The sequence below is a fragment of the Larus michahellis genome, chromosome 1 (genome assembly GCF_964199755.1).
Source record: "Larus michahellis chromosome 1, bLarMic1.1, whole genome shotgun sequence".
NCBI classification, from domain to species: Eukaryota; Metazoa; Chordata; class Aves; order Charadriiformes; family Laridae; genus Larus; species Larus michahellis.
Window position 1 is genome coordinate 87086438 of NC_133896.1, and position 14790 is coordinate 87101227.

A 14790-nucleotide genomic window follows, 5' to 3' on the forward strand; every position below is an offset into this window, starting at 1 on the left:
AACTCTCCCTTGCACACTCCTCCAGCAACCCTCTGGTTAGGGGCTTTCTGAGCCAAGGACCGCAGCTGTATCTTTGCAATTAATGGTCCCAAATAGATCCATCTACTACGAAACATCTTTTGAAATCAATTGCCTGTTGGGCCCTACATTACAACTTCTGGCAGTAAGTTTGGTAACCTCACTGTATGTTGTGTGAAAACATACTTCCCCCTATTTATAGCTGCCGGATGCTTCCATCTGATCTTCCCTGTTCCCATACAATGAGAAATAACCCTTCCCGATTCAGCTTCTCCCTGCCTCTGCCTCTCATGACCTTCTAAAGCAATTTTTTATGATTTCCACCAGAGTCTGCAATGGGCCCAGCTCCTTACAGTTGCTGCCACGGAAAACTCCTCCCCCTCATTTCTTAATTCCTTCACTCTCAATCCCACCCTATTTCCCTGGCTCCTGTTTTACTTCTTCCATTAACCTCCAGTCCCATAGCTTAGAGTAGGTGTATAGAAATATAGATACCAGATCTCTGTTTGGTTCAAACAGCTCCCTATCTACATAGGCATGAAGAGCCAACACACGTCAAAGCTCACATCTTGCAGCAGTGACAAGTATCTTTAAATTTCCGTGTGTCTGGATGTGAAGGTAAATGGGCTGAGAGCAGCATACTCTGGGAGCCCTAGTGGAAATCAAGACAGAAGCTCCAACACTAAAGTGCAGGACTGCTCACCTGGACTTTTACCACCACCACCACCGTGTGTCTAGAAAATCCTGCAGGTGACCAGTTTGTCGGAGCTTTCAAGATTATAAGAAAATGTTTTCTCAGAAAACCCACAGGGACAAATTCTGAACAAATAATGTCTGTTTTTCAAGTATAAGTGATTATTTCATTTCCAGAAGCGTAGATACCAACCAAGCAATTCGTGTTTGCAAGCAAGTAGTTTGAGTAGTGGGCAAGTAAAATCTTCCTGACCAGTCAAGACTGTTCAGGCTGGCTCTGTTTCTCAGGTGTTACATGGAAAGCAAGCCAAAAATGGAACTTCCTCCGTCCCCAAAAGTTATCATTCCAACCACCTCTACTAATTCTACTAATTAATTCCTTTAATTCATTTTGGGTTTCGTTCGTTTGGTTTTTTTCACTTTAGAAGATGAAATTTTAACCATGCATGTGTTCACTGTAATGCTTACATTTAAACATGCTCTAAAACCAAGCCCCACTCCAGGCCAGCTGCTCCGTGTCCTTTGGACACAAATCATCCAAGGAGCTATCTCGATGTCTTCAATCCACAGCTTTCACACTTTCTTCACCGCTGCACCAACCATCTGCTGACAATCTGGGTCTACCTCTGTTTATTTTTTAATTGAGGTTAAGAAAGTGACAGAGCTTCAGTTGTTGTTTGGGGGAGGGTTTTTTCCTCTTTTGCAACAAAAAGGAGGCCAATACAGCTGAATGAGTATTTTGAATATGTCAGCGGGAAATGGATGGGAAAGGGACACGGAATTAGGAAACTCCAGCCTAGACTGAAGGCAACTAGCCCTCTCTTTCATCAATATTTAAGTTCACCTTATAGCTGGACGAGCTGAAGGGATAGTAACATAACTCTTCACCTCCTAGGGATACGCAGGAGGACCGTGAGGTTCTCACCCCAGCAAGCAGGAAAAGCAAGCATGTGTGATGGGACAGGCCAACCTAAGCACAGTATCATCTGCCAAGCAAATAGTGAAGGGGAGTCCCAGGCAGGGGAAGGGAAAGGGCCCAAGGAGACCGTGTTGGAAAAGCACAGCATTATTTTGCTGCAGCTATAGCTACCGAGAGACTACATGAAGACACTACGCTCCCCATCTGTGAAGCAGGGCGATCCTAGTTCCCCGCCTCACAGGGAACTGGCTGTGACAGCAAACATATTAAAACATTGAGCTAATGGAAACTTTTGAGTATCTTAGAAAGCATACAGACACCTCTACTACCGGAGGCAAGTTAAAAATCTGTTTTTTCAGAGTCTTTTCCTTCCAAGAGCACTAATGCTATAAGAATTTTGGTTTCATTTGGAACCAGGAGGCTTGTTTGCTTGTTCTACATCTACGTTGGCTTCCCCTCTTCTTTGCAAAGCCAAAGCTTCAAGCTAAACTGGACAAATACCCCTCATGTCATCTGATTTTCCATTGTTTCAGCTGTGGATAGAGAAGATGGGTCTCACCACTAGAGCATCAAATGAGAACTTAGTATAGAGGAAAACATGCAGAAGACAGAAAGAGGTTCTGACTAGCACTGTATTCAAGATCCACCAAGGCATTATGTCTAAACATGTATAATTTTTCTAAGCCACTTCTTTAAAATTTCAATTTTAAGGTTTTTTTTTTATTTTAAAAAAAACCTGAAAAAAATGTGAAACTAAAGTGTATTGAGATCCACTCATAACTATAAAAGGAGAAAACAATTTCAAAGGTAAATCCCAAGTACAAAACTTTGTGCCAAAGCATGAAAGTTCTACCATCCGAACAACCCACTACTATACACCTAGAGCCCAAGCCTGCCAAAGAGTCGAGCCAGCTTTTGGCAACAGATACAGAGAGAATATTTTCTTCTTTCAGTTTAGTCAATTAGTTCATTAGAATGACTAGTTTACCCCCAGTTGGAAAATGCTTCAGAATTGCAGAAACAGGAACCTTGTTTTCTTCCTCCAGTTAACAAATAAAAATGAGGGGTGAGGGAGGAAAAAAAAATAAAAAAAATCGACTAATACTAGATCAATATGACAAGAAACAATCAGCGCAATTAAAAAAAAACCCAACTATTTCATTTGCTTAATAAAAACCCTTGTTATTTATTAAGTAATATTACCTCAGAATGTACCAGATACTTCCCTGTCACGTACAATTATCAAAACTTTTTTTTTTTCTTTTAAAGCACTACTTCTAATGCTCAGAGTTTTGATGGGGGAGACTGCATTCGTAATTACATTTCACTGCAAAGCCAAGTGCAGTCTGTCATAAACAGCACATAAAATGGAAAAAAAAAAAAAAAAATCAATCAGCCAGCAAATAAAGTAATTTGTTATTTTCCAAAATAAAAACCTAACTACAGCTGTATGAGGCTATTCAATTACTTAAATAGATACTTGTGGACATTGTATAGATTATCAGAAAGGAGAACTAAATTTAGGTTAAAGGCCATATTTAGTTGCACATCAATATGTTGTAATGGCTATCCAGCACTGTGAATCACTCTCTCTTTAGGAAAAATAACTAAAAAGCACACATGCAAAATGGTATCGGAATTGATTTTGTACATCCATTCTTCTGTTTGCCATTAAAAAAAAAAAAGTCACGATCAAAGTATGATGCAAGATGACAGCATTTCTCAGCGAGTGAGACAATTCAGTAACTGCTTGCAACATTTGGCCAGGCAGTGAAAGCAGTAGCTCTCATGCCCATGGCTGCAAGCTCCGGTTGGGACACTGTTTGTCACGTATGTGCAAAAGAAGTAATGCTTCAGGAACACATTTCACAAAGGTGATAATGGGAACTGGGAGACCTTTGGAAAAGCATAGGTCAACACACATTTGGCTCCTAAAAGCAAACAACATCTCTTCCCCGTAACCAGAAAACTTCCCTTTTTTCAAACGCTAATCTGTAATTCCTCTTCCATGTATTTCCTGAAGGTTTTCCCCTCTTTCAGTTGAGTTTGGGTAATTAAAGTAACAAAGCCAATCTCTTGCTAGTCCTAGCAATCCAGACTTCACAAATCTCTCCAAGTCACAGAAACAAATTCTTCTTTAGCTCTATTCCCACTTACAATTAATTAGTGTTCTTGAAATCAAGACTGCTGGGGCTGAGACTTAAAAAATAATCCAGAGGAGACTAATAAACACTTGAGACCAGCCTTCCAGGGTGCAAAATTTTATAGTGAAGCACCTGAATGCCTATACATCATCAGAGCAAGTCTATCTTGCCTGGGATCTTGTCCCCAAAAGACAAGAAGTCTCTGTTTCAGGAAAGGCTTAACAGACAGAAAAAGCAATCTTTCCCCTGTGTAATTATAGGGCTTTTTTTTCCCCATACAGGTTGTTAGGCTTAATATCTTCCCCATATTATGGAATCATAGAATGATTCGGCTTGGAAGGGACCTTAAAGATCATCTAGTTCCCAGCCCCCCTGACATAGGGAGGGACACCTCCCACTACACCAGGATGCTCAACGCCCCATCCAGCCTGGCCTTGAACACTTCCAGGGACGGGGCATCAACAACTTCCCTGGGCAACCTGTCCCAGTGTCTCACCACCCTCACAGTAAAGAATTTCTTCCTAATATCCAATCTAAATCTCCCCTCTTTCAGTTTGAAACTGTTATCCCTCATCCTATCATTAACACTCCCTGATAAAGAGTCCCTCCCCATCTTTCCTGTAGGCCCCCTTTTAGGTACTGGAAAGCTGCTATAAGGTCTCCCTGGAGCCTTCCCTTCTCCAGGCTGAACAAACTCAACTCTCTCAGCCCGTCCTTATAGCATAGGTGCTCCAGCCCTCTGATCATCTTTGTGGCCCTCCTCTGGACCCATTCCAACAGGTCCATGTGCTGAGGACTCCAGAGCTGGACGCAGTACTCCAGGTGGGGTCTCACCAGAGCAGAGTAGAGAGGCAGAATCACCTCCCTTGACCTGCTGGCCACGCTTCTTTTGATGCAGCCCAGGATGCGGTTGGCTTTCTGGGCTGCGAGCGCACATTGCCTGCTCATGTTGAGCTTCTCGTCCACCAGCATCCCCAAGTCCTTCTCCTCGGGGCTGCTCTCAAGCCATTCTCTGCCCAGCCTGTCTTTGCCTGGGATTGCCACGACCCAGGTGCAGGATCTTGCACTTGCCCTGGTTGAACTTCATGAGGTTTGCACAGGCCCACCTCTCAAGCCTGTCAAGGTCCCTCTGGATGGCATCCCTTCCCTCCAGTGTGTCAACCACACCACACAGCTTGGTGTGATCAGCAAACCAAGGGTTTGAGGGTTTGATTGAGGGTGCACTCAATCTCACTGTCCATGTCACCGACAAAGACGTTAAACAGCACCAGTCCCAGTACTGACCCCTGAGGAGCGCCACTCGTCACTCGTTTCCACTTGGACATTGAGCCATTGACCACAACCCTTTGAATGCGGCCATCTAGCCAGTTCCTTATCCACCAAGTGGTCCATCCATCAAATCCATGCCTTTTAAAATATTATTCTACCCTCTTTTTAAAATCCATTTGTACTTTTGGCCTCCACAGTGTCCTGCAGCAGCGAGTTCCGTAATTTAACACAGATGGAAGAGGTACTTGTTTTAATCTTGCTGGCTGGTAATTTCGTTGCCTGCTCTTGTTTTGTACTATCAGAAATAATTGCTCCCCATACTACACTACTGTGTGATTTTACAGATTTCTATTATATCTCCCTCAGCAGTCTGCTTTCCAAGCCGAAGAGTTCTAGGCAACGTAGCTTCTCTTCCTGTGGAAGTTTCCCCAGGCAACTTCACTGCTCATTTCTGTATATTTTTCAGTGCCACTACAAACCTCCCTAATAATCAGGAAAGCATGCTGTAATCAGAACCAACCGATACACAGCATGGATTCAAACTGCAATATATCAATAATTTCTATTTTATCCCCTGTTCCCTTCCCACTACCGTTTTATTTGCCTGTTTGACTTTAAATTGAAAACGGAGCTCAGTTTTCTCTTTTATTCACCAACGAAATAATTTCCTAAAATATGATCCCAACTCCCAGACTAGTTCTGGGACATCTGTCAGCAAACAGGACCAAACAGCTCTAAGAGACCTCACTGTTTCTGTTAAGCAATAGCACCGTGACAGATCCTCACTCAAAACTACAAAGAGGGAAAAAAAAAAATAAAATACTGCACTTTCTGCGCACTTCTCCAAGCCTGCAAAACTCAGCCACTGCCCATCAACATGGTTCAGTTGGCTGTGCTAATTGGCTGTGTATACACTATTAATTCACTCTCTTCTTACTCTGAGGTTTAAAAGAAGTTGTAATTTGTCCCAGTTGGGAGGTAATAAAAGCCAGCACACGGTCAGTCACAGACGGCCCTGATGACTCAGCTGGTGTGAGGTAGCCTGCGAAGACACTATCTCCAGTGTGTTTGAGCCCACTGTTTACTGTGCAACGTGCGATACATATCTCAGGCCACATGCCATGAAACATTTTACAGCCCATAACTTTCTTTGCCTGGAAGCCGCTCCCACAGTCTTCCCTGAGTCCTCTTCCAGAGAACCCATTTGCTCAAGGCATTTGACAGTGGCACAACCACTCACACCACCAACTGAGAAATATCTTTTACACCCATCAGCGCACCTGTTCCTGCAACCTGGTGCCCTTCCTGGCACCCTGGGACTTAGCAAGAAGGAGTGCATCCTCATCCCTCTGCAAAAACAGTTCAGCCTTCGTTTCCTCACCCCCAGGGAGATGTGCCATGGGTCCATCATTCCACAGTCACAGCATAGCCCCAGTCGGGCACCTGGCACCAATATGTGCCTCCACCAGGATGCTCAACCCAGCACAACAGTGCTCAAACAGAGGGAGCTGGTCCTCTGGAGCTGGGGTGAGGCTGCTGGGACCAGAGCCACTGTGGCAGAAAGGCAGTAGCACAGACGACTCTGGCCCATCAGCGCTACCTCCATCGCTCTGCAGGCTTCAAGTTGCAGCCAGTCTCACACAGTAGTGCCCCCACTGGAAATAATCCAAGCAGCTTCTCACAGACATGCCAGGGAGGACCCATCTGCCAAGGAACTTTTTTTCAGGTAGCGCTCCAGTGATAACTGGGACCAACACCCTCACCCCAGCACCTCTGGTTCCTCACACCCTACCACCTTGAACCTGAACTCCTGGACAGGTCTGAGAAAGCTTAACTTTGCCTGTGTTTTAAAGCACAGGGCAAGTAGGAAGATGAAAACTCCCTGTTCAAGAGGGAACATGGTGGAACAACAATCTCCAGTCCTAATCCACCAGAAGAAAAAAAGATTACTTCTGTCACGGAGGGGAATCCCAACACAGACCTCAGATGAGTTCCTAGAAAGTGGGACAGAGCTCCCCAGTATTGCTGGGTTTGCTCCATTTGACCTCCAAGCACATCAACAGGGCTTCACAGTGCTCCATCAATGACAGAAGCCACTTTTATGTGAAGTCCTTTTTAGGAAAAAAAAGAGAAAGAGAAAAGGAAAATGTGGTTTGCAGATACTGAATGCCTTGTTGTAGCCCTATTAACTGGATAAATCTGTCTCTGAATTCTAGTACTACTATCTCTGGCACTTCTATTAAACATTTCATTTATCTGGTAGAACTCCAAGCTCCTGGATTTCCACAGAATCCCATACCATTTAGAAAACAGTCCTAGTTTCTGCTAATAGATGTTTTGGAGGATCCCACTGAAGACATAACGGAAAAAATCACTTCAGCCATACTCTGTTGAAATTCAAACTATATAAAGAATCTCACTGTCTGCTGCATTCCATCAGTTTTAAGGATACTCCTTACTGGATGCTAGCTGGTTTCCTCCAGATTAAACTCTCAAGACTTTTCAAAATACATAATTTCCATGCTTGATCAGACCCTACCTGAGCTAGCTAGAAAAAAACAAAACAAAACAAAACAAAAAAACCTACAACAAAAGCAGACAAAAAAACACCAAACAATGCCCTCCCTCAAAAAAAAAAACCACCAAGAAATGATTCATCATTCCTATTTATAACCATATTTGATTTTATTTTAAAATCAAACTTTCAAACCCTGGATTTAATATTAGCCAGCTGTTAATAGCTTAACATGTTAAGTCCAGTTGTCACATTAAAAGTATTTTTGTGGAATTATACTAACACTTAACTCTTGCAGTCACACCCAATGCTACTCTTGGCTTTATACACATCTTTAAAATGATTTACGATGCTATTTATTTCCGTGTGCAAACATTCCATAGAATACCAACATAAATACCGCAGAGAGACACTCTCTCTTTCATACCCATTTTCTCTCCAGACTGTCTTAACCAGAACAGTATTTGCAAACTGTACAAGAACAACACTGAACCAAAGAAACTGCATGTAGTTTAACAAGGAATAACCTTTGGAAAATCATTTAGATGAAGAATCATTTATAGCTTTCCTTAATTGTTATATCCAGTTCACTCTGGAGCTCAGTAGCATTACAGAAGAGAAGCAATATCATCTCTCCTTTCAAAATCCTTTATTTACCACTGCTCCAGACATTCCATAAACAAGTTGAACTTCAGCTGGAGTTTTCTGCATTTATTTTCCTGCCACCTGTGGCATTTTTGGAAAAGGAAAAAAAAAAAAAATCAGTATAATCTAGGCTTCAGTTCCATATGTTAGTAAAGAAGTAGATAAAGAGAGTAGCTGTCCTCTGTGGTCCAACAAAACACTGCCTGAAGACAAGTCAGCAACACCAGAACCAATATGGTTTAAATTTGGCTTGGGTTGTAGATCTAAAAAAATAACCCACGATAACCCACAAACAATTGCCACAACTCTGTTGCCAAAGGCGCAGGAGTTTCAGTGGCCTGTCTGGTCTCTTTGCTCAGTCTGGACCTGAGCACGTGCCTGGGCTCGATTTGGCTTTTTCACTATTGCTCAGAGGATCATCCCACCCACAGGCTGTCCTGGGTGGCCTCCTTACCTCAGCAGGCACAGGGACACATTACGACCTAAAAATTAATTGTTGTGACAGTGCTACCAGCCACTGCCTTCACCAGCTGGTCCGCCCTTGGTCAGATGAAGGTGTTTCTGACCTAACACAGAGGGATGCCCTCCCACTCCCAGGAAAAAATAACACCATGCTGCCTGCGCATGGCTGATCCAGCCACAGCGACATAGTGAAGCAGTAATATCTTGCGCTCTCCAACCACTCAGCAGAGGCAAGTGGCCCCTACCAAAAAGGCCAACAGCCAAAAAACAACAAACTCCTCCACCCCACCACCCTTAAACTAAAAAGCCAGCAACAAATCAGATCACTCCGTCATGATTTCTATAATAAAAACAATTTGTTTCCATGCTGCATTACAAATACTAAGCCTCGCTACTGCCCTGCAGAGGTAAGGACATTGCAATTTTTATGCCCGTTTCACACATAGGGAAAGCAAAGGCTAACATGAACATTTTCAAAAGCACTTTCTTTTGAATTGCTGTCGCTCTGGGGATGCCCGTCTGAAGGCACTGAACCACAAATACTCCAAAATAAACGCATGCAAAAAACCCCCAAATTAGCCAATTTTTGGACTGTAGGTCAGAACCACACTACTGACCAAAGCCACAGGTTGCCTTAGCTCCCCTTTCTCTCAGTAAGCAGGTTATTATGAAAGCTTTTATCAGAAGGCTTCAGAAGGCAAGCACTCAAGGACCCAGATAGATAACTTTTCTAAAAGGCAGAAACCTCACTTGTGTGTAACTGTACAAGACTTCATCTCCCGCTTATCATCATTTCTATCAGCAAAGCGCTGCTTAGCCGCCTCCCTCCAAAAGGCACTTTGAGATGCATGCTGCAATATGCATGTAAATTATCATTAAAGTATCCTCTGTTTAATTGGGGCATTTCAGATTGGGGCTGCTGTTTTAATGGGTTGCCTCCCAGGAAACTGACTTGACCTGTAATGACACAGTGAACAGTAATGACCAGTGTTTAATTGGGGCAGTGTTAGTAAAATTTTGCTTCAGAGGGATTAAATTTAGCTGGTGCCAAGGAGTTAAGTGATTAATCAGGTGTTAAATAGTATGTACTTCTACTGGTCTTCTCCCATTCAATCCTACACCCACTGAACTTAATGAGAGTTTTGTCATTGACAATTACAGAGGAAGGATTCTCCTCCTAGTACACAAGTTCGCTAATAAACATTAAAGAACATATTCTGCACTAACAGATACTCAGCCTTGGTTAAGGGTAACAGGGATCTGTCTGCATGGTGCTGAACAGTCCCTGAGCATGGGAAGCCCTCAGTGGGAAAGAGCTCTTTGCAAAAACAGCATCAGTGAGGTATTAGGAGACATAACGCATGACTTAATTTTTAAGTAAATCTGGGGAAGCCTGTTAAGATAGAAAGCTCAAACACTATGCTGATTCTCTGCCCTTCATCTTACGTGATCAGTCTTTTTTTCCTCTGCCTTTTTTTTTTTTTTTAAATGACTACAAAGTACATCCTCGAATCTGAAATGAGCAACAGTGAGACAAGTCCTCGAGCTAGAGGGTTCTGTGCCGACTCCTGCGGTGCCCATGCAATCACAAGGGCCGCTACGTACAGCTCACTGCAAGAGAAAGCGCTCACATCCACCAGCATACAGCTGCATAAAATCTCCACTGGAGCCAGTTGTGAAACCCGACTCGCAGGAAGATTCCCTGCCTTCAGTGCTGCCCACAGAAAGCACTCTTGTCTCAAGCATCAGATGGGAGCATGCAAGGGAGCCTGGGCGTGGAGAAGCGCTGGTTTGGCAGACCTAAATCAGCTGATTTCCCCCCATATTCCCAGTTCTAGTTCGCCTGCAACTCCACACTCGTGCCAGCACAATTGTATGTACGGTGGCATGGTAAATCAGACTAAGCAACTGCAAGTGCCAGATTTATAAAAAGGAAAATAAAACTGTGCCCTTTGGGACTCTTCTATTTGCCTGCTGAATTTTGAGCCTACACATGAGACCGCAGTGATATTCGCAAGGTAGTATAATTTCAGGAAAAAAATAGGCAGTACCTCACAATCAGAAAGCTCCAGGTGAGGTTTTAAACAGAACTCATCACACTATGGACCTTAATTAATCACAAAAATCATCACACCTGTGTCTAAACTTCTAGTCCTGTCTCCCTTTGAGTTTTTGCTCTCATGTAAGCCTTTGCCAAGACATTTACGCTCTCCCTGTGCCTCAGTTCTCCCAGCCGGAGGAGGAGAGGTGACGCCGTGAGGATCACTTGCCAATACTGTAATGAGTGCCAATGTCGTAGCAGTATTTACAATAATATAATCACCTAACTACTATGGCTCAGGATCAGAGGAATGGGTTTACTACCAACGTAGACCTCCCAACAGCTGAGATTAAAAAAGTACCTGAATAGGACAACCACACCAGATGTCCCTTCCTAACCCACCTTGAAGTCTGCCACAAGCTTGAAGCCTATTAGTTCATGCAGAGAGTGCGCTGATACCTTAAATTGTAGTGAACATGGAGGGTCCAACCTTCATGCTCACCTCTGATGTCCCGAGATCTTATTTTCTGAACCCAGCGATGGTTTCTCTCCACAGCTTTGAGCACTTTACACACGCGCTTAACTTCCTTGCCACAACGGGTCTGCTTGCCATCAGCTAGGCAAGAACACACCCAAGTGTTGGCAAGATCAGGATATTAGGCATTATATTTCTCCTCTCTCAGGGAAAGAGTTAATGTAAGTAAGCACACATACTTGCCGCAAAACAAACACGTATAAATATACAATCACGCATACATACTGATAAATATTTGACACGAACAAAGATATTACTGCAAGTTTATATTGATCACCAATAGTTAAACATATACCAAAAACTTCACCTCCTCAAAGTTTTCCTAAATCTTATTAGAGAGCTTCTCTAATAAGGAGAGAGAGACCATGCAATGAGCAGCTCAGGCACAAACATAGCACTAGCCTTCACTCCCTCCGCTGAAGCTTTCCATGGCTCATCACCCCAGTTGCCGTGGCATTTACTGCATGCACCCTTGCCCCGTGTTGGAGGAGGAAGGAGAAAAAAATAAATAAATACAGAATACATCCACCGACAGCACCGTTTCCAGTTCACAGGCTCCTAATGAAACTCTGCAACACCCTCACAGCACAATACTTGGCTACTTTTCAGAACAAGCTTAGCCGTGAAGTTGGGAGTGAAGCTGTGAAGGAGAGCTTGCTCCTTTGCCTTGAACCCACGCTCCACACTGCGAGCCGGACTGGCATGCTGAGGAAATAATCGATCGTACCTGTACAATCACACTACCATTTAATCAACCCTCTTAAATCCAGCTGCTGAATGCAACCACCTTTAACTCTGCCTAGTTGAAACAAGCATCCAAAAAACAATGGTAGTTAGAAAAACTGAAGAGAAAGTTACCAGGAATGGTTTGACTGGTGAAGAAATACTATCATTTGAAATTCACATTTCTCTTTGAAAACATGTACTGTCTATATTTGAAGCTATTAAAATAATCAGCAACAGAGAAGCCAACAACAGTAGTTTCTGTAAGATAACTGCAAGGGTCAGCATGTAAACAAATCACACATTAAAAAATAAAAATAAGTTCAGACCACGATGTTTAGAAAGTTACTTAAAAAAAAAAATCAGTTTCCCAATATCTCTCTGAACATAATGAAAAATGGGCATTTAATCATTTCAAGACTCAAACAGAAGTTTGCTTGTCTCTCTCCTGTTATGTAGCTGATCCCTTACAATATGACTCTGTAACATAGCCTAGTGAGGGTAGGGAAGGACCAGTTTTACTGTTCCCGAAATTAAAAGTTGTGTTGTTGCTGATTTCAGTAAGTGCAGAAGCCAGCTTCATATTTTCAAAATGACACATGTCAAAAACAAGCAAACACAATTTATATGGTACTATTTTTTCATGATATTCATTTGTGTTCTTCTGTCCAAAGAACACAGCCTACCTTTACCAGAAAAAAAAACAGTAGTTATATTTCAGTTTATATATATATAGGGATCTGCTTAGTTAATTGTACACATTTTGCCTGCATTAGCATTTTGCCATCCTGTAACGTGCATACAATACCCCACTATTCAATTTGTCCATCTGTGTTATGAAAAGTCAAACTAGACTCTCTAAGCCACGAGACTTCACGGGACACAGGCCTAAACACATTTACCTCAGCAAGAGAAAATACACCCAGAAGTTTTCAAATTGTGGTCACGCTGTACAAATCGGAAGACTCCCACCGTAAATGTACACACATACACACGGGACAAGCAAACAAAAAAAGCATCGTGCTTTTAATCTGAATATATAAGCTTTTATTCCAGGCTCTTCCCCTTAGAGAGAGTCTGGAAGTCACCTTTTCCTTCCAGGCAGGGAGAGACAACCGCTAAAGCACTCTTACTCGGCAGAGTTAGTTGCGGGCAGAAGGGAGATTCCTGGCTGGCAAGAAGGCAAAGCCACTCCTGAGGAAAACGCATGATTGAGAGAAAACCGAGGGAGGGAGAGAGGAAAGTCCTACTTCTAGTAGGCTGCTAGATAGGAAGGGTCTGGACAAAAAAGGAAACTCAATTTTGTTTCCATTGTCTCAGCTTCATACCGCCTCCACTTAAATCCATAAACTTCACGGGGCAACCCCTTCCTTCGACAGGCCACGGGCAAGGGAGAAACACTTCCCCCGGGCCCCGGCAGAGCAGCCCCGGCTCCCCGACCTGCTGACAGGGCGAGCGGTGCCAGTACGGGCAGCGAATAAAAATAAATAACAACAATAATACGGATATTTAAAAAAAAAAAAAAGAATAAAAAAGGGGGTAAAATAGGAAAAAGCAAGCCTCACAGCCCAATCTGTTGGTGGAAGCAGCGGCGGCCGCATCTCCCCGACGGCAGGAAACTTTCTGCCAAGTTGCCGGCGGGGGACGGCGGGCGGACAGACCCGCCGCGGGAGGCCGGGCCGGGCCGGGCTCCGGGGCTGCCTTTAAAGAGCCCAGCCGGCCGCCGGCTCCTGCCATCGAAGAGCCCCCGCCGCCAAAACCTGGCCGGCCGCGGCGGCTTTACGGTGCGGGTGTCCCGTCCGTCCCCCACCCCACCCCCACCGGGGCTGACAACCGGCGGGAGCCGCTGCCCGCCTCCCGCGGCCCCCCCACCGCCGGGGTTCAACGCGGGGGGACCCTGACCCCACCACACACACACACCGCCACCCCCCACCCCGCGACCGCCCTTCACGCGGGGACATTAAAAAGAAATAAATAAAGAGAAGAGGAAGAAATAGTTATTTTCACCCAAATAACCAGGAGCGAAACGCAGCGCCCGGAGGCGTCCCGCGCTGACAGGGGCCGGCCGGCCGGCGGGCCGGACCGAGGGGCGGACGGAGCTTTACCTTGATGCAACACTGAGCAGGAGCCTCAGACATCTCTCAGGAGGGAAACGGCGAAGCCCGGCGGGGCGGGCGCGGGCGGGAAGTTCTCGGGCTTTCCCCACTTTCCGCTCCTCTCCCGGCCCGGCGGCTCCGCTCGGCGCGGCGGGGCCCGACCCGGCCCGTCCCCTCAAGGGGAAGTTACTGCCGCCACCATCGCCCGGGCGGGCGGGCGGCGGGTGCGGAGCTGCCCGGGGGGAGGCGCCCCGCCGCCGGTGTCCCCTCCTCAGCGCCGCCGCCGCTCCTCTGGGGGCGCGCGCGATCGCTCCCCCCGCCCCCCCCCGCAACAGTCCCTCCGCGCGCGCCTGGAGCTCTCCGTGCGCGCGTGTGTGTATGCGTGTGTAACTGCGCGCGCTCTGCCCGCGCGTGAGCCCGGGGGCGCGCGCGGGGCACCGGGATGCGGGGGGGGAGGAGGAGGAGGAGGGAGGAAGGGGGAGGGGTCCCCGCTGCCCGCCGGTGTTTTCCTTCCTGGAAAGAGAGAAACCGAAAGGCGGCGGCGGCGGCGGGGGCCGGGCCGGGCCGGGCCTGGCCGGGCGCTACGCCCCGCCCTGCCCCGCGCCGCTCATTGATCGGGAGTTTCGGGGGCCGAAACTGACGTGGGTTCCCGGCAGCCGGCTCCGCCCCTTAAAGGGGCTGCGCCGACAGGAACTTGCCTCCGCCGACGGAGGGGAGGGACGAGGGGAAG

At 45.7% G+C, this 14790-nt stretch overlaps 1 protein-coding gene across 3 annotated transcripts in view; it reads right to left on the reverse strand.

Moving 5' to 3' along the window:
* ETV6 (ETS variant transcription factor 6) overlaps positions 1-14588 on the reverse strand; it is a 144085-nt gene extending 129497 nt beyond the window's left edge. For all 3 annotated transcript variants that reach the window (XM_074590077.1, XM_074590067.1, XM_074590046.1), the window contains exon 1: positions 14070-14588. In XM_074590077.1, the coding sequence (XP_074446178.1) occupies positions 14070-14102 (33 nt within the window). In that variant the 5' untranslated portion in view covers positions 14103-14588. The remainder of the gene's footprint in view (positions 1-14069) is intronic.
* Between the last annotated feature and the right edge of the window lie 202 nt (positions 14589-14790).